At 36.4% G+C, this 21,745-nt stretch overlaps 1 protein-coding gene across 1 annotated transcript; it reads right to left on the bottom strand.

The window, feature by feature from the left end:
* Positions 1 to 10,460: 10,460 nt before the first annotated feature.
* On the bottom strand, positions 10,461 to 21,687 carry LOC144981152 (uncharacterized). The gene is made up of 5 exons (XM_078929301.1): positions 21,587 to 21,687; positions 18,348 to 18,506; positions 16,302 to 16,431; positions 12,301 to 12,484; positions 10,461 to 11,364 (listed from the first exon to the last, which is right to left on the bottom strand). Exons 1-5 carry the CDS (start codon positions 21,598 to 21,600, stop codon positions 10,571 to 10,573), a joined length of 1,281 nt encoding a protein of 426 aa, XP_078785427.1. The 5' UTR covers positions 21,601 to 21,687; the 3' UTR covers positions 10,461 to 10,570.
* Between the last annotated feature and the right edge of the window lie 58 nt (positions 21,688 to 21,745).

The following is a 21,745-nucleotide window of genomic DNA, read 5'->3' as shown; positions in this document are numbered from 1 at the left end:
CCCCCAAAAAAATACCCTTGTACTTTTGGTTCGCACACTTTTCCTCATGTGACCATCGCTTCGCACACAGTTCCATCGGTTCGCACACCAGTCATTCAAACCTATAGATAGTTCGAAGATGACGTCACTCAGGTCTTTGTTATTGTTTTTTTGCCATCCGCGTTTATGAGTAATGCTCACTGAACTACCAGACTCTAAACGTTCATGGATACACACAGTTTTGTGTGTTGGTCCGTTATACTTCCGGATGGCAATGTTATGAGCTTCTTAGCCAAGCGCATACTATCTATAACTCGACTCTTTAACAAGAGCTTTAAAATCCATTGTTTGATTTATTTTATCTAGATCTTGATCTTTGGATCCATTTGAATGACGCTTTGTTAGCTAATAAAAATATCAAAAGAAGTACATGTTTTAAACACAAACACAAACACACACACACACACACACACACACACACACACTCACGCACACAAAAGACATTTACAACAAAAAACAAAAACCCAAAAAATCAGGATGAATCTTATCACGGGAGCACAGGTGCCTGGCGTGCTGGATGTTAACCTCATAGATTTAATTTCTTCTATCAGAGACTGTTCTCTTGTCTCCAACCAACAATGTGCACTGATATGTGACCCTTCGCCTCAAAACGGTATTAAGTCGGATTGGTTAAGCTGTTGAAAATTGACTTTATAGCCAGAATTATCAGACTTGTGTTGAGTTTGTATGTTTTATTGAGGAGAATGGATACCATATTTTAGGGTGCTAATGCCAACAATGTATATTTTTGACCAGTTTAACATTTAATTCAGATTTTAAGCATCTGGTTCGTCTCGACACAATACCGTTTTGGGACGATAGGTCACATATAGCAGACCAGGTTGAAAGGTGATACGACTACGACTATCCGGAGCTCTCCTCCGTCCCAAGATCTTCAGAAAGCAAGCAAGCAAGTTCACTGAATTGCACAACCCCCCCCCCCCCCCAACCAACCCACCACTCGCCTTAACCCAACCCTATACCCTGCGTACACAACACATAAAAACCCTCAGATTCATACATTTCTTCTTCTTCTTCTTCTTCTTCTTCTTCTTCTTCTTCTCCTCATCCTTCTTCTTCTTCTTCTTCTTCTTCTTCTTCTTCTTCTTCTTCTTCTTCTTCTTCTTCTTCTTCTTCTTCTTCTTCTTCTTCTCAATATAAGTAAGGTATGACTGTCGTAGCCATCAACCATCAGCAGCACATGCCCTTACAGAGAGAACGTCACCATAGCATTGCGCATGCGCCTCTCTGATCAACTGAGGAAATATATCGTTTGGTTAATGAGATATCACTTTTAAGATGTTATTATAATATACATACTTTTATAAAATAACAATATGACCGACAATCTTATTTTGATGAAAAGTTCACAGTGCACTAGTGATGCACCAGTTAAATCGTTTCTCAGCCATCTTTTAGTCTGAGTCTGGGTTACCGAACCGTGAAGTCAGTGATCTTATTAATTTTCATTCTTTGCAATAGGGAATGAGATTAGCGGAAGAGTAGCGTCCCTTGATTGGACGTCACCCATAGTCTGTGACGTCACCGGCGGAAAAGTTATTAGAGAGAGAACGTCCGCGAGGATGAGAGACGCATGCGCACAACCAACATGACGTTCTCTCTCTAATAACTTTTCCGCCGGTGACGTCACAGACTATGGGTGACGTCCAATCAAGGGACGCTACTCTTCCGCTAATCTCATTCCCTATACATCACTGTGAACTATTCATCAAAGTTTATTGGTTATATTTTTATTTATAAAAGTATGCATATCATAACATAAAAAAAAAATGTTTTCTCAAATATAATTAGTGATATCTAATTAACCAAACGATATAATAATATTACTTCCTCAGTTGATAAGAGAGACGCATGTTGACGTTCTCTCTGTAAGGGCATGTATCAGCAGCAGGGGTTCTTAATGTGCTGAGTTGTCTTGATAACAGAATATGATAATTCATGTCATCAAAGGTGTGCGGTGTTTGATATAAGGTGTGCGGTTCGGTTAGATGTCCGATACGAGTGATCGAGTCCGTTGTTACGCACACCTGCCTTCTACACCCATGTGTATTCTATAAATAAGATGTTTAAATCCTAATAATATAGATAGTATGCGCTTGGCTGAGAAGCTCATAACATTGCCATCCGGAAGTATAACGGACCAACACACAAAACTGTGTGTACCCATGAACATTTATAGTCGGGTTAATACATTTCAGTGAGCATTACTCATAAACGCGGATGGCAAAAAACAATAACAAAGACCTGAGTGACGCCATCTTCGAACTATCTATACCCATCGTCTCAAAATTGTATTATGTCGGAACGAACCGTGTGCTTAAAAGCCGAATTAACTGTTAAACTGGTCAAAATAGATAAACTTCTGGCATTATAACCCTACAATATGGGATCCATTCTCCTCAATGAAAAATACAAACTCAACACTAAGTCTGATATTTCTGGCTATAGACAGTATGCAGATGACGTCACTCAGGCCTTTGTTATTGTTTTTGCCATCCGCGTTTGTGAGTTGTTCTCACTAAACTGTATCAACCAGACTATAAAAGTTCATGGTTACACAGAGTTTGTGTGTTGGTCCGTTATACTTCCGGATGGCAATGTTGTGAACTCCTTGGCCAAGCGCATTCTATCTATAAATTCAATTTTCAAAATCTTAACCAACCCGACTTACTACCGTTTTGAGACGAAGGGTCACATATACTAAGCAGACGACACGTGGAAGTTGGAACCCACTTCTCCCCTTTATCCGAATGCGTCATCCCAGGGAAGAAGGAAATTTGGTGATCACCCATCTCGTGATTTCACGAAAGTAATTTGGGTTAAACGGAGCGAAAAATAAGCTACAATCTTGTTTTTTTCTTTCTCAAGAAGCAAGAAGGAACGAACTTCGGTTGAGGCAATTAACTACTGTGATTGTGTAATTCACGCATTTATTTAACGTATTGAAACGAATTTCGAAAATCTAGGTCACAAAAAGTGTGCGGATAGAATGTCAGGATCAGCTGTGCGAAGCTTGTACGATAAACCTAAATTGAACCCGATATTTCCATTGTTTGACTCTGCATATTATGTCCAAGTTTCAGCATCTGACCGTAGCCATCGTTAACATAATATAGCCTGACACTAGAACCCTCTAGGACTGGCAGTTTGACGTCCTTTTTTTAGGTTTGTGTAGCGTCTAGTGAGCTGTCGTTAGTGGAGCTCAAGGAAACAAGTTATTTCATTGGTTGAACTATTGAATACAACTCACGATTTGTTTTCTGTTGTGGCAAAAGACTGGCATTTTGACATCGTTTTCTGGTCAGTGTCTGGATATAACTTTACTTTGGCCACGATTTGACCCATCACATCATCATACCTATTTGAGACAATAAGTAGCTTATGATGTAAGATTACAAGCATTATTTGCGATCACCTTTATATGTCTGACGCACTCTGGAGAACACGTAGTAAACAACAATAACAACTGCTGCTGCTGCTGCTACTACTACTACTACTACTATTACTACTACTACTACTACTACTACTACTACTACTACTACTACTACTCAAACTATATTTTCATCTCCCCCTCCTCCACCCAAAAGAGACATAAAAAACACACAAAGAGACAAAACAAAAACAAAACCAAAACCAAAACGAGACTATCGACGATACAAAGGCATGACAACGAGTTTTTTAAAAAAATTACTAAATTATGTATCACAATAACCATTTATCTAATCCCAAAACGACAGATATCAACAATTTTATTTATACGATTTTTAATTCAACAGTGTGTCAGTTCTTACGTTTCTTACCGATGTTATAACACATTGTAGGTACAGTCTAAGGTGTGTTATGGCCTATTGACAGTCTAAGGTGTTTTATGGCCTATTGAAATAATAAACAACAGCAACATTGAATTCAACATCGTGACAATACCCTTCAACAGTCGTAACGTCACTTCCCTCGTAATGACGCATGGTAACTTAGTAACTGGCTCTAAACTATCGGAATAATGGCGGACGCCCTAATGAAATATTTCTCCGACGAGCATAAAAGCGTATCCAGAGGAGAAAAAAAACCCCATTATAAATCTGATCATGTTTTGACTTTTACATATTCTGATCACAAGACATTTGAAAAGTTCTAGCCAGCATGAAGAATAAAAAGCACCGATTTTCTTTGTTTAGACCCACGATGGCTGCCGTTGCTGGGCGACGTGACATCAGAATATTGAATCCAATTCTTAACCATTTTTAACTCTGTATACCACCCTACACAATCTAATGTTTCATGGCCTATTGAAATAATAAACAACAGCAATTTTGAATTCAACAACGTGGCAATTATTAGCCCATTTTAACTCTGTATACCACCCTGCACAGTCTAATGTGTGTTATGGCCTATTAACATAAACAACAGCGGTCTACCACTGTGCTACAACAGAACATATATTTTTTTTAAAAACCTGCGTGCGACCCATCGTTTCAAAAAGGTTTCATCATCATTTAGACCAGATCACATTTTAAAAAAAAAGGATTTTAAAGGTAGATTGACAAAAAAAAAAAAAAAAAAAAATTACTGTTAGTAGGTTTGAGCAATTATAATCATTTTACTGAATAAATCGCAATATGTCTAGCACAAGCTTAATGTTCAGCACACTGTTTTACATCGAATTCTATTTTAGCATCTGAACGACTTCCAAAATCCACTTTTCCTCACTTTTCTCCTCTACTTAGGTCTAACTATTTAAGAAATTGATCTCAAAACTTATTAATAAAATCGCGTTTAATGGATATTGCGCTATATAAAAGCTCAAGTTTTATCCAGCTTTCTATTGGATCTGCTTGCTAACCCGGGTAGGATCTACTACAAAGTACTTTCCACCACATCTAACAAAACCCAGCTACCCAATGGATGCTGAGTGGTCAGGCTGATTAGGAAATATCTCAACTTCATTCAGGATTAACAGGAGTGTGAAGCAAGTGCTCTACCAACTGAGCAATCCAATCTCTCTCTTTCTCTCCCCACCTGCTGTGAAAACGACCAAGAAGCAAAAAGATAGTTTCAAATCTATTTCATTACTTAATTTTAAAGACTGGGATATGCATTCAGATTTGCCATTGCACTGGGTGGCTGCGAATCGGCTTCGGTTCGGTCGAGGAACTGCCTCACGGCAAAAGCGCTTCATCAATGGGGACTTTCCACCTGTCCTACATGTACCCGATGTGGGCAAGATCCCGAAACGGCAGAGCATCTAGTTGAACGGTGTGATGTGACGATGCTACCGGGTGGGTTTGCGACGGTGCACGAATGGGGACCGGACTTTTCTGATTGGGTCGATCGTCATAACATGGTAGTGTGAGAACCATTAGAAGCTGCTGCCATTGAAGAGATAAAAACGTCACGGAATATCCTGAGTAAGGAGTGATAACTAAGGGAAACCAGTGCAAAAATAGAATAAACCGAATAGTTGTTCTCTCCCTTGACGATCATTATTTTTATTTTAAATGCGTTTTCCAGACTCCTTTGACAAAAATATGACTAGTTCTCTTGTTTTATGTTTGTTAAGGGTTTTACGGCGCTTGCAACACATTTAGGTTATATCAGCGCCAGTAAAAAGGAAGAAAATGGGATAGTAAAAAGTTCTAGAATTACAATTAAAGTACCCAAGAGAAAGGAAGACAAAGGGGAATTGGGAACAAATAGGGATCAGATGTAGATTCCAAGAGCATACCACAATGTACTTAGCTTGAGATCACCTATAAGTCTCATCCGGACAAAAGCACAAAATCCAACAAAGAGGAATACACTCAAATGCTTACATTATACATTAAAAATAACAAATATAATAATACATAACAGAGATAATTTACAAGGGAAAAAAATATCATCTCCCAAAACAATAATTATGCATTTGACTGTTTCCCTCCCAGCCAGGACTCCGACGAGGGTCACGAAAAAAACAAGTAATCTCATTCCAAGACAAAGTCAGAAAGCATGTTGGAAAACAGATATAAGGGGATAGAAGACACAGTATGTACCTCCCTGCCCACTATGGGAGGTCAGGAACCCCACCCAGTAGTTCTCTTGCATTATTATGATGTAATGAGATAATAATATTGATAGAAACATACGCAGGAGCCCTGAGCCATTATGCCAATAAATAAAAACAAACAAAACTTTAGCTTTTATAGAGCGCAATATCCACTAAACATGCTCAAAGTGCTTTACAAAGAGTCCCTGACCAAAAGCAAAGTAACATGTAGAACGAGACATGACGCCTGTTTGGCGATTTCACAATTTTTTTCCGGACAGAGACAACACTGCTAATGTCCAGGCACTCATTTTACACCTCAGTACGGTGAGGGAATGCAAGCAAAGACACTTTTCCAAGGACTCAACTATGCGCCGAGCGAGGCTCGAACCCAGGACCTTCAGATCCGAAAGCTAGTGCCATACCACAAGACCACATAGCCGCACAGGTAAATACATATAGTAAAAATGCATGATAGTACCTCAGTAAAAATGTAAGACAATGTGTCATATTTTAAATCAGAACAGAAAATTGTTCTTGTTTGTTTTCAAGAGTTTTACAGCGCTTGCAACACATTAAGGTCATATCAGCACTAGTAAAAAGGAAGAAAATGGGATAGTAGAAAGTTATAGAATTACAATTAAAGCACCCAAGAAAAAAGAAAGATAAAGGGGAATTCGTTCAACTTGGGAACAGATGCAGATTCCAAGAGCACACTATCAGTGTACTTAGATTTTTAGATTGAGATCTCCTAAATGTCTCATCCTGACACGAGCACAAGTCCGCACTAAGAGGAGCACACTCAAATGTTTACAAATCATATGTACAATGCATAACAGAAAGAATATTTACAAGAAAAAAAAATCATCTCCCAAAACTCTATCAAAACATTTGACTGTTTCCCTCCCAGCCAGGGCCAGGAAAAAAACAAAGTAAATCATTCCAAGACAAAGACAGAAAGCATGTTGGAAAACAGATACACATGGGGATTGAAGACACAGTAAGTGCCTCCCTGCCCACTATGGGAGGTCAGGAACCCCAACCAGAGAACAGAAAGAAGTTGTATGTACATCTAAAATCAATTTACTACAAATCAGGTAATGAACAATGATGTGAGATTTTAAACTATACAAGTGCATAGTTTGTTTTTTGTTTTTAAGGGTTTTACGTCGCTTGCAACACATTTAGGTTATATCAGCGTCAGTAAAAAGGAGGAAAATGGGATAGTAAAAAGTTCTAGAATTACAAATAAAGCACCCAAGAGACAGGAAGACAAAGGGGAATTGGGAACAAATAGGGCTCAGATGTAGATTCCAAGAGCATACGATCAATGAGATCACCTATAAGTCTCACCCAGACACAAGCACAAGATCCAACAAAGAGGAATACACTCAAATGCTTACATTTCATTATACATTAAAAATAACAAATATACTAATATATAACAGAGAGATGATTTACAAGGAAAAAAATACCATCTCCCAAAACAATAACTATACATTTGACTGTTTCCCTCTCAGTAAGGCCAACCGGCCGGGGCCAGGACAAAACTAAGTACAGCAGTAATCTCATTCCAAGAAAAAGACAGAAAGCAAGTTGGAAAACAGATATAGGGGGATAAAAGACAAAGTAAGTACCTCTCTGCCCACTATGGGAGGCCAGGAACCCCACCCAGAAGTGCATATTTTGTTTGTTTGTTTTTAAGGGTTTTACGGCGCTTGCAACACATTTAGGTTATATCAGCGCCAGTAAAAAGGAAGAAAATGGGATAGTAAAAAGTTCTAGAATTACAATTAAAGCACCCAAGAGAAAGTAAGACAAAGGGGAATGGGAACAAATAGGGATCAGATGTAGATTCCAAGAGCATACCACCAATGTACTTAGTTTGAGATCACCTGTCTCATCCGGACACAAGCACAAAATCCAACAAAGAGGAATACACTCAAATGCTTACATTATACATTAAAAATAACCAATATAATAATACATAACAGAGAGATGATTTACAAGGAAAAAAATATCATCTCCCAAAACAATAACTATGCATTCGACTGTTTCTCCCTCAGCCAGGACTCCGACGATTTGTTTGTTTTTGTTTGTTTGTTGCTTTAGGTCTCTTCCAACACAATTGAGGTTATATGAGAGACCGCTGAAACAAAAAAACAAGCAATCTAACAAAAATAGTACAAATGTCAATCAAAAGCATAACCTAAAGATATCATAAGCTAAATTATAAATAACCAAGAACAAACAGGCAGAAGATTTACAGAAAAAAAATATCCCCTGTCAAAAATACAATCACAAACCAAAGAAGCAGGATAGGCTAGTAAAGAGAAGAAGAAACGACATCACTATCGGATCGTACAACCATGCGAACATCATAGGTATATGATTCAAGGGTGATGCTCCCATCCAACCACCCGCAGGACTCCGACGAGGGCCCGGAAAAAACCAAGTAATCTCATTCCAAGACAAAGACAGAAAGCTTGTTGGATAAGATATAAGGGGATAGAAGACACAGTATGTACCTCCCTGCCCGCTATGGGAGGTCAGAGTGCATAGTTTGAATAAGATTAAGAATTGGACCTTTAGCAAAAAGAAACAAAAACAATAATCAAAACTGAACAGCGAGATGTCCAATAAAAATAAAATTATCAATTTATTTACAAGCATTGATTTGTATGGTCATGAAATACAATGGAGTCTAAAAATCAAATATTTCATTCGCTGTATTAAAAACAAATTACAATCAACAACCCCCCCCCCCCCCCCCCCCCGCCTTTCCCCAGCCCATAAAATTATACCAAAACCAAAAGAATAACAAACAAATAGAAAACAATAATCAATAAAAACCTACATAAACTAAAATCAATCATAATAACAATAAAAAAGAATAAAAATTTCAAACTATTCGAAGGTATAAAGCTTGATGAGATCAGGAAACGACATAGTGCTGCCTAAAAATGGTGTAATCTTAATGTGTAAAAAATATGATCTCAAGCTGTTATACATACATATATATAAATATATATATAGTGAGGAAATGTGACTCATATATATTATGAATCACATTTACTAACTTTCTCTTCCCTTGTCTTCTTATTCCCACTTGTGTCTTGTGTAAAGTTTCTCTTCATCTTCATTTCTTTCTTTCTTTGTTTTTTAAAAATTTTTGAAAGATAACAAGAGAGAAAAAATTGATATATCCACATAGCAAGACCCCATCTGAGTTTTTTTGTAACATTAAACATATGGTAATGGTAATAATTTGTTACCTTTTGAATAGAACAATCTGTCTAAGGCTGAGTTCCTTCCATCAAATTTAGTAAATAACAATGTAAAATTGAATGTAAGCTTCCATTTAACATACGAAAACAGATAAAATGGACGTTTCGGGTTTCCCCTTTATCAACAAAACAGGATGAATGAAACAATACAGATGAATGAGATAATGTGGTAGTGGCGTTGTTAAGATGAATGTTATTATTATTATTCATTATCCTGCTATCTAACTTGTTTATTCATCTTAACAACGCCACGACCACATTATTATCTCATTCGTCTGTAGTGTTTCATTCATTCATACTGTTTTGTTGATAAAGGGGAAACTGAAACGTCCATTTTATCTATTTTCATATATTAAATTGAAGCTTGCATTCAACTTCACATTGTTATTTACTTCTTCGAGCTTCGAGAAGCACCATTTACATTATCCATCAGATCTAAGACACAGCTACACAGATTCAGATATGTTTAAAATCCGACCATTCGTGACTAACAGCATAAAACTGATTTTATGTTGGAGTGGAGGGGAGCTAAAAAGCGAATTTAAAGTTAATTAAAATCACCAGAAACATGAAACCGTTGTAGTTATATGCACTTTATGAAATTATATTTATTCCACTCAATAAAACACATAATAAAGTTAAACAAAGTTTCATATTTTTGACTAACATAAATTACCATAAATTTAATCGTTAGCATCAATATCACCACAACATAATAGAGAGCAGTGGAGGGGGGGGGGGGGCTGCCTGAAGCCTTGGATCATAAAAATACTGATAAAAAGGTGAAAATGGAAAGGCTTCGGATGGGAACATTACGGATAATGGATATTTCGGGTACGAACCCTTTCTAAAAATTTTCCTCTGACCTGCCCTGAGGACTCTCTACTCAAACATCGATGCCACACTAGTGTTTCATTCATACTCCCAACCACCCAGGTATACGACGCTAAAAATTCTCACTATAATTTTGTTTTATTTGTTTTCACCATTCCTTAGCTTCTTGTTTTACTGGTGAAAGGTTTGGACCTGAAACGGCCATTGTTTGTAATGTTCCCATCTGAAGCCTCTTTATTTTCACCTTTTTGTTAGTATTCTTACAACATAATACCATTTTGAGATAATGGTTCACATCTTTCTTTTTTTTTTTTTTTCAAGTTGAATGTTCTACTAACTAGATTATGTTATCCAATGTCATCTTTTGTCAAGAACGACTTCGACTCCCACAATCTCTTCCTCGACTAGAATCACGACCCCTATCTCTACTTCTACTCCTGCTCCTTCTGTCCCTTCTTCTATCATTGTCTCCATTTCTATTCGAGGAGTGTCGCCTCTCACTCCAACCGTCACCATGACTACCACTACCACCTCTTCCATTATCATCTCTATGTCTAAAATTACCATTTCTACTATCACTGTATCTGTCCCTTCCTTCTTTGTAACTGTAATCTCTCTCATAATCTCTACGTTCTCCGCTGCCATGGCCGAACTGGTCTGACCTTCTATTTTGTTCAAATCTATCATATTCTCTATCATCTTTTCTCTTATACTCCCCATCTCTTCTATCCCTCTCCCTGTCATACCTTTGATCTCTGAAATCAATCCCTCTCCTTCCATCTCCTCCCTCTTCCCACTTTCTTCTATTCCGATCATCCCCGTCAGAAAATCTCTCTTCTTTCACTCCGTTTTTATCTCTAACTGCCCTCCTCCTCCTCCCCTCTCTCTCATCGTCATCATCATCATCGTTAAAACCACGTCCACTTCTCTTCATCTTCCCAGAATGTTGATTATGAGCCAAAGCTTTGTCATAGCCACGATCCAGCCTCTCTTCTTTTATATCCAATTTCTCTTCCTTTATATCAACTTTCACATCAGACAAGCGATCATGTTTTTCATCATTATCACTCTCATTACTTGAATCACTGTCCTCTTCTTGGGATGAATCTTTCTCTTTCTTTTTCTTCTTCTTCTTTTCTTTTTTTACTTTCTTTTTCTTTTCTGGGAAAAAAAATAATTTAAAAATAAAAAAGTAAACTAGTAATTACAAAGACAGTAGAAACTGCTTATAATGAGTGAGAATAAAACAGAGCTCGAACTGAAATGACTTGTAGTTTATTGTAATTCTAGAACTACAGAGGAATCCTGATAATACCACCACCACTAGACAAGAAAGACTGCCTGACTGTAAACAAGGTTCACTTTATCCATTATTAATGGAATACAGTTGAAATTGGGACCAACAATAGATGTTGACTTTAAGCAGAAGTTGGTTTTAAGAGTGTTGACTCTATGTGGATTCCACTGTTGTACAAATTGTATTGACTAGCTTAGAAGTTATATAGTGCGGCTATGCGGTCTTGTGGTATGACACTCGCTTCCAGATTGGAAGGTCCTGGGTTCGAGCATAGTTGAGTCCTTGGAAAAGGCTCTTTACTCAAATTCTCTCACCATACTTGGGTGTAAAATGAGTACCTGGCCATTAACAGCCTTGCCTCTGTCCGAAAAAATTATAACATCGCCAAACAGGTGTCATGTCCCGTCCTACGTTTTAAGAGTTGCTGTTGGCCAGGGACCCTTGTAAAGCGCTTTGAGTATGTTTAGTGGATATTGCGCTATATAAAAGCTCAATTTAAGCTCAGTATAGTAAGGGGAAATAAGAAAGATTAAAAATTACACTACCATGAGATGTTGTCACCTATAATGTATTCCATGAAAGAATAGAGATTATCCACCAAACAAGCGTCTGATGTCGACAGGAACCACCCATGTTGTCCAAAGTGAGCCAATTGGGAACTGGTAAAAATCTTGCCCAAGGAAAAAGAAAGAAGTCTACCCGAAGCAGGGCATGAACCCGACTCCTACTGGGTCACAGTGCAAAGAGTGCAGCAAAAGAAGAGTCTTGTAAAATGAAGAAAAAGCTAAGTTCCACTTTACCTTTCTTTCTCTTTTTCTTTGTTTCTTTCTCTTCTATGTCATCTTCTACTTCCTCGGGTGATGATTCAATTTTGGGGGCACATCCCTCTTGTCTCAATTTCAAAGTTGTGTCATCTTCGTCGCCTCGTTCCTTGGGCATTTTGTAATCTTTGACGTGGTCCACTCGGATGACTCTGCCGAGAATCTGAACATTGGATGAATTGTTAAATATGAATTATTATTATATAGCACATACATCTCCTCGGGGGTTTCAATAGAAACTGTTTTTATATGTGTTGGTTTTGTGTGTTTGGGTTGTGAACTTACCGATATGACTCCATGGGCCAATGGGCAAGACCTATATTCCCTTTCCATGTGCTCGAGGTCATTGGTCACATTGTGCTCAAAGTGACCCACATGGTGAAAAGTATTCAAAGCTATTGAAATATCTAGCATCACGATTGGTCATTTTGTTCAGCTTGACACACGGGTATGTTTACAACTTTTATAAAAAAAAGCAGCGTGTTTACATATGTTAAGAAATATCCAATCGTTGGACATCAACAAATCATGTGATTGATGACTTGGTTGGACGAAAACATGAATATAGAATGCTCCCATTAGCTCGGAAGGACAGCATGTTCTGGTTAGACCAGAATAGTTCATTATTGCTTGTTTATTGTTATTGCTTGGTGATCAGTTGTCACTCTTTGTCAGTTTTCACCACTCATTATTTTATTTTATCATTGCTGTTATTTATAATTTGGCTACTGTAGTCAAAATTATTATTATTATTATTATTATTATTATTATTTATAATTTACGCCTTTTGACGTTATAAGTATTTGTAGAATTGGTCATCTTCCATTTTCATTTTCTCTTTCATATGTGGAGGTTCTAACCTTGACTGTGATATAGTTTTAACTATATCGTTTATAATAATACAGTTTATAACTGCGCTATCTTTTATATATATATTCTTGAAAGTTTCTGGTTTAAGCCAATTGAGCATTTTACTGGATGGTCCTCGTTACATTTTCGATAGTAAACACACTGGAAATGTAAGGTTTGATTTTTCAAATTTAGTTATTATGATTCATGTTTAAATTGTTTAAGGCTTGAAGCTCTATTGTGTTCGTAGAGATAAACTTGTACTCGTATAATTCATTGATTCAATAATTTATGATTTCATGTTCCTTTTTATATTTCAAGTTAAAGACATCATTAGTCTATCACCTTAATAAATGTTTACATCAATATCCTAATGAGGAGCATTCATGTTTTAACATACCATTTTTGTTTATTTTTCTTTAACTATTTTTCCACTGTTTTTGTTTGTTTTTAAGGGGTTTACGGCGCTTGCAACACATTAAGGTCATATGAGCGCACTGTGAATATGATTCAATTGACACGTGGAGATCCACATATTATACTATGTTAATAAAATTTAATGTGACCAAAATATATCTATTCTTAAATAGTAGATTTTGCAGCCGACCTCTTTACATACTGCTGTATACTTCTGCTCTACATGCATTTCTACTTTACATGCTGTCCTGTAAATATTATCTTACTGCATCGTATTCTCCAATCCATTAAATATCATCATTATCTTCATCATCAACAACGTTTTAGTTTTTTCATTTCGACTGTGTGCGTATGGCAGTGTTCCCCTGGTGCGATATATATTGTAATACTAAAAAAAAATACTACTTTTTAAAAATATGTGACCCTTCGCCTCAAAACGGTATTAAGTCGGGTTGGTTAAGCTGTTGAAAATTGAATTTATAGCCAGAAATATCAGACTTGTGTTGAGTTTGTATGCTTTATTGAGAAGAATGGATACCATATTTTATGGTGCTAATGCCAACAATTTAAATTTTTGACCAGTTTAACATTTAATTCAGATTTTAAGCATCTGGTTCATTCCGACATAATACCATTTTGAGACGATGGGTCACATATGAACATGTCCACAGATTCATTCATCAATGTCAATATGCATAAAAGTTATTTCACCAGCAAACCATATAAAACAAAATGTGTTTATAATAATAAAATAATATATAATAATAATAATAATAATAATAATAATAATAATAATAATAATAATAATAATAATAATAATAAATAATAATATATACTTTATTCATCCAAAAAAAATGGAAATTCGTTTACAGACGTGGCATGCATAAAAATGTATAAACACAAAAAGTTGTGTTATTTCATCATCTACTTCTTCTTCTTCATCGTCTTGAGGAAACCAATATTGTCGAGGATCACTTCACAGTTTGTAGGGTTTTACGTTTTAATCTTGTTAAAACACTGCACATAATAATACTAATAGAAAATACATAGATTAAAAAGTATAGTACATAGTGCTGTACTGTAAAATGTATTTTATGTATTGCCCCTTACAACACCCACAACTGCCTATAACCAGGGTACTCATTCACACCTGAGTCACTCATCTAGTCAATGACTGTACTCAACATTGCTTGACTTTGTTGACCTCTTGTGTGATCAGCAAGCTAAACTTGACCATAGGCATCCATATAAAAAAAACAAAACGCTTTGCACTTGACTCGAGTACCATTGTGTCTGTTGACATTCTCAACGTTTATCAAACAATGATGACACAATCCCAGCCAACAACAACTTTAGTTTTAAGTGGCTAGTGCGATAGGTTAATTAACACACTCAGACAGTGTACTTGCACAAGCGCACTAATCCTCTCTCCCTCTCTTTCTTTCAAGCTATGACTCAATTCTTAATCTATACATCACATCAGTCAGTCATAAGTGGATTTCCCGTTGAAACTGTTGATTTCATTAGACATTTGGTAACAATAATAAGGAAGAAAAATACCCCCCACAACAAAACAAACCATATGGACATCGTATGAGTCGAGTCGATCTCTTGCGGACTGCGCTGTATAATAATTTACTACCAAGCTCAGAGCTCTTTAACATAATATTCTCCAGGTAGGAAAAACACATTCAACTAATAGGACAACACATTTAAATTTAAGGCTTTTCAAGTTTAAATATTGTATAGTGCTATAGAATTCAAAACCTTATATTCATGTCACACTGCAAGCTGGACACAAAGCAATTATACATATGAGCAACTCACAAAAGAAACAATTCTTTTCTATTATTTAACTCTTTCAGCGCCATTGGTCGCACTGTGCGGCCAGAGCAGAATCTGTTCTACTGGCCAGTGGCCGCACAGTGCGGCCGGTCTTGAAAGGCAAAAACAATAATGTAATCCAATCCTACTTTCTACAAAAAATACTATAAATTGAATCAATGGTATCATTTCTTTCATCAGAACATTAAATTGGCCCCAGATGGGTATATCAATTGAAGAGATTTTACGCCGAATTTGAATGTCGCTTTGTCTTAGCTTGTCATTCTCATGTTGCCTCATTCAGGTGTCCGCCATTTTGTGACAAAAATGCGGATATAATCTCAGCGCTGAAAAAGTTTTAAAAATTGGCACTGGCATTGATTCAGGGGTACCCATGAACAGGCGACAATAACTTATTTTACATCACAGTCACAATGTGATAACTTATATGCAGTCCTTTGAATTCCACGAAAGCACTTGAATGTACAGTTAAAGCAAGGCCCTTGAATACCTATGTAATTCGTCTTTAGTTTAGTAATAAACAAAATTGAATATAACAGCTTCAAAAAGAACAAAATACCAAACATGGAACATTTTGGGCTCAAAACCCTTCTTCAGCCAACAACAAAACATAAATACATTACTAAATTCCAGATAAAAGAAAGAGATATTTCTGTCATCTATCTGGAATTTAGTAATGTATTTATGTCTTTAATTTATTGTTTTTGTTGTTGGCTGAAGAAGGGTTTTGAGCCCAACACGTTCCATGTTTGGTATTTTGTTCTTTTTTGAAGCCGTTACATTCAATTTGGTTTATTACTTTTTACAGTCCACGGCTTCTAGCAGCCTAGTATCACTTTAACTTTAAGTAGTTTTTACTGTGCAGTTACCTTGATTCCATTAAGATTGTCTACAGACAACACTGTGCTGCGTTGATCTTGAAAGCAGATGAATGCATAACCTTTTGATTTGCCCGTCTTATTGTCTCGAACAAGGTTTATGTTGACGATTTCTCCATACCTGAAATCAATCAATGTGTAAAGGTAACCAATGACTGTTTCATCAACTGTGCCATGACAAGATTTAACCATAAAATTTTTCATTGCCGCTGTGCATTGGTAACATTGCATTTATCATAGACACAGAGCTGCCAACCCCATCTGATGAGAATGTATACAATGGGACCTCAAAACGGGGGAGATTTCATAAAAATGGGCACAATCCTGAAATCGACTGAAAATAACCATTGTGAAAGTAAGAGGAAGGTATCCTTAAATAAAGTCACGCCGCACAAGCTCAATTGCAGCAACAATGATGTTCCCAAGACTATAATCCAATCCTTTCAGAATTCTACCTCCCAGCATGAAGATCATAATTGGTCAAAAAATATATGAATTTCCACTTTGCCACCAAGGTTTCTCAATAGGTTGGTAATAATATGAAACACCGAAAATGGGTAAAATCTTGTGGGAAATGCGTGCAAGCGTACAATCGCTGAAAATGCGTACAATTCCGCATTTTATGCGGGAGGTTGGCAGCTCTGTAGACATGTTATACAACAAATTTTGACTTCTCAATCTTTCGAAACATGCTCTTGGTACATATGCTATTGATAGAATGAAGTTGACGTCAATCAAGTATTTGTTATTGTTTTTTGCCATCCACATTTATGAGTAATTTTCACTTAACTGTATTAACCAGACTATAAACGTTCATAGTTACACATAGTTTTGTGTGTTGGTCCGTTTTACTTCTGGATGGCAATGTTGTGAGCTTCTTAGCCAAGAGCATACTATCTATATATAAGAAACTCTTCCTCTCTCTTTTTTATTTTACAACAAAGCATTTACAAATCAACCTTTTGCCATATCTTGTTTAACTGATATTTGTCAACAAAATAAGCTAAAAATTACGGGTAACAACAAGCTATTTAAAAAAATAACGAACAAGAATGAACAGCAACAATAATAATAATAATAATAATAATAATAATAATAATAATAATAATAATAATAATAATAATAATAATAATAACAACAATAACAATATAATAAATTATACAGAAAATTAAGGTTGGTGATCAACATTGTTCCATACAGCCATGATTAAATTTTTATCTTAGAGCACAGAATTACTGGCAAATCTAAATACTATAAAAAACTATTTTTCACAGATTGATACACGAGTAACTTGCAAACCTTTCTTAAATCAAGGTTAATTTATTGCCCCGTTGAGTCCTTTGGCATGCGGATTTTCCATAATTTGACAGCCTGTAATGCTCAGTCCTTGGAAACCAGAAATCATACTTTGACCGGCCACAAGACATTTAAAGAGTTATCTCCCTTATTTAGGGAGGTACTTTCTTTATTTAATAGAAAAGAAATATTTTGTGAGTTTCAACTAATAACAGTACCCTGGCTCTTTACTCATATTCTCTCACCACACTCAGATGTAAAATGAGTACCTGGCCAGTAACAGATTTGTCCCTGTACCAAATTTTTTTTAAAAATGGCCTTTAAAGTATGATGTCTAGTCCTAGATGTTAAATGTTGCTGTTGGCTAGTGACTGTTTGTAAAGTGATTTGAACAAGTGTAGTGGATAATAACTTTTTTAAAAATTACACCCTCCCGCAACAGCATCATTAGATGCCGTCGCCTAGGCATTCCACGAAGGAATATAGATAATTCATCAAACAAAATGTCTGATGTCAACAGGAATCACCCATGCTGTCCAAGCGAGCAAATTGGGGATTAATAATCTTGCTCAAGGAAAAAAAAACAAAAAAAGAAAGTGCTTGAAGCCGGGATCGAACCCGGGACATTCAGGGTCACAGTTCAATGCCTTAACCACTTGGGTAGTGGATACATTCCACCATACACATTTTCTAATGTTTTTATCTTTTTTTTAATTAATCAAACCATCATAAAAGACTCACTGTGAAAAGACGCAAATAATGTCTCCCTCTGAAAGGTCATAGGGCAAACCTCCGATAAAAATCCAAGCACTGCCTTTATATTCATCATGCCAAGACTTCTTGCCGATGATTCCCAATTCAAGTTCCCGTTCATTGAGCTTTTGCAAGTTTTTTATATTTCTGAAAGGTGAAATGAAAAGAATATATTATATATATATATATATGTATGTATGTATGTATGTATGTATGTATGTATGTATGTATGTATGTATGTATGTATGTATGTATGTATGTATGTATATGTATGTATGTATATGTATGTATGTATGTATATGTATGTATGTATGTATGTATGTACGTATGTATGTAAGTATGTATGTATATTATTTGATATTTAGTAGGTCACAATAAGAAATAAAAAAAAAATCATGCCCTTCCGCTGCGACAAAATAAGATAACGTGGCCTAGTCATTCCACGAAGGAATATAGATAATTCATCAAACAAGATGTCTGATGTCAACAGGAATCACCCATGTTGTACAATTGACACGAAGTGGGAGTTAATAATCTTGCCCAATGAAAAAAATAAAAGTGCCTGAAGCTGGGCTCGAACCCAGGACCTTCTGAGTCACAGTGCAATACCTTTACCGCTCGGCCACTTCGCCTATATATACAACATGCGTCAACATTCATGTGGATGTCATGTCCGAATGGGTAAGTCGTCTCAAATGAAAAATGCCCCCCCCCCCTCTTTTTTCTTTTAAATCTTCTTTACTTTCTCTATCAGTTGCTTTCTATAAAACATTGCAAATTGTAATATTGATACCCAATCCAATATCCAAAAGTGCATACTACTTAAAAAATATATAAATATAAATTCAGAAAAATAAAAAAATAATATAATTCAGAGAGCGATCAAATGATCAGAGAGAGAGAGAGAGAGAGAGAAAGAGAGAGAGAGAGAGAGAGAGAGAGAGAGAGAGAGAGAGAGAGAGAGAGAGAGAGTTTTTTCTTGGTCTCTCCCGCTTCTTCATATATTACAGTAGTAAAAAAACACACACTCCCCATAAGTCGATATGTATATATATATATATATATATGTAATATGCTCAGAAATATAACCAATACAAAAAAAAAAGAAAAAAAAGAAAAAAAAAATATGATAAGAGCGGATTCGAACCAGTGCAGCAAACAAAAAGAAAATACTGAAAGGTGGGCTAACCCACTGAGCTATTTATCCACACAGACATCTACATGTCCTAGATAATTTTCTTCCCGGACAGTTCTGCTTCATTGTTTTGATAGTTATTATCACCTTGACTCGGATGAGTCTGAAAGGTGAAATGATATAATATATATCTAGATTTGTGGAAGTGTTATATATAATAAATTATAATATTTCGTATGAGGAAGACACGAAAATAGTAGGTGTGGTCAGTGTTGTATTCTTATATCATTAATTGATAAGACATATTATTCCAAGAATCAACAAACCAAATTGTTACAGTAAAGAACATTTATTAAACAACATAACATAAGATACATATATGTACGGATGATGGTTGGATACAGAATGACTCTCAACAAGGTAGCCAGTAGAACAGACGCTAGTTGTGAACGATACATTAGATAGACGATACAAGTTACGATACTTGAATACAATAGCTTTCATTGACAACAATCGGTAGATGGACCAATAACACCCAGGCCTAGGATTCGTCCGAAAAATAAACAAATCCCCAACTATCATCAATATCCCCAAAATAGAGGTTGGAATTAGAATGAACAAATTAAAGAGAAACAAAATTTAAGAAGATCAATAAAGTTAACAGGTAGGTGGGTAGAAGTTTTTTGAAGTATTGAAAGGTAGTGCAAAAGATCCACAGTGAAAATACTAATTGAGAGTTATGCTAGACCGAGGAGCTTTCGGAAAGCCTCTCTCTAGGGGTTAGTTGAGGGAATATTTGGGTTGTTTCCCTTAGCAGAGGAGCTTACCGAAGGCCTCCCATTTTTACAATTATTTTGGTATTCAGGTTTGTTAGATAGACAATATAAGTTACGATACTTGAATACGATAGCTTTCATTCACAACAGTGTGTAGATGGACCAACAACACCCAGGCCTAGGATTCATCCGCGAAATAAACAAATTTCCAACTATCATCAATATCCCCAAAATAGTGGTTAGAATGAACAAATTAAAGAGAAACAAAATTTAAGAACATCAATAAAGTTAACAGGTAGATGGGTAGAAGATTTGTGAAGTATTGAAAGGTAGTGCAAAAGATCCACAGTGAAAATACTAATCGAAAGTTAAGCTAGACTGAGGAGCTTTCGGAAGGCCTCTCTCTAAGGGTTAGTTGAGAGAATATTTGGGTTGTTTCCCTCAGCAGAGGAGCTAACGGAAGGCCACCCATTTTTACAATTATTTTGGTATTCTCAGGTTTGTTAGAGATCTTAGTAAAGGTGCTTGGGTGTTTGTTTCTCCTATTAGACTATACTATTACTATTAGAACTAGATAGTTAAAGTTAAAGTAAGGTACTAGATAGATGGGTTTTATTTTTTCTTAGGGTTATCTAGTTGAGGGAATATTGGGTTGTTTCCCTTAGAGAATTCGGAAGGCCTCCCCTGGATTTTTCTTACTGACCATTGGTTGACAGACACTGTCTGCGAATAATCGTCCATCGTTATATTGTTATCGACTTTGACAGACATCTGTGAATAACGACGGCCCAAATAATATAAAAAGAGATAAAAAAAAGTATAAAAGAAAATGAAAAGTTTCACGACACTCAGTGACACAGTGAGCGAGCGATCGGCAGCCACTATCTAGTCACAAGACGAGTTAACAAAGTGCCCACTGAGAGAGAGAGAGAGAGAGAGAGAGAGAGAGAGAGAGAGAGAGAGAGAGAGAGAGAGAGAGAGAGAGAGAGAGAGAGAGAGAGAGAGAGAGAGAGAGAGAGAGAGAGAGAGAGAGAGAGAGAGAGAGAGAGAGAGAGAGAGAGAGAGAGAGAGAGAGAGAGAGAGAGAGAGAGAGAGAGAGAGAGGAGAGAGAGAGAGAGGAGAGGAGAGAGAGAGAGAGAGAGAGGAGAGAGAGAGAGAAGAGAGAGAGAGAGAGAGAGAAAAGAGAGAGAGAGAGAGGAGGAGAGAGAGAGAGAGAGAGAGAGGAGAGAAGAGAGAGAGAGAGAGAGAGAGAGAGAGAGAGAGAGAGAGAGAGAGAGAGAGAGAGAGAGAGAGAGAGAGAGAGATTAAAAAATTACGTTAGTGGGTTCATGTTGAGAGTGTAAAGTTGCAAGAGATCGCAGCAGCGGCAGGCAACACAGTGATTGAAACTGAAAACGAAAATAATTGTATGCAACCTTCTTGTGAGAAGGAGGAAGAAAAGTCAGTAAAGTAATCGTACCTTCAAGATTGTAATC

This window comes from Berghia stephanieae, chromosome 10 (genome assembly GCF_034508935.2).
Source record: "Berghia stephanieae isolate SIO BIC M18660-M18661 chromosome 10, UCSD_Bste_1.3, whole genome shotgun sequence".
NCBI lineage: Eukaryota > Metazoa > Mollusca > Gastropoda > Nudibranchia > Aeolidiidae > Berghia > Berghia stephanieae.
The sequence above is the reverse complement of the archived record's forward strand: the minus strand, read 5'-3'. Positions and strand labels throughout refer to the sequence as shown.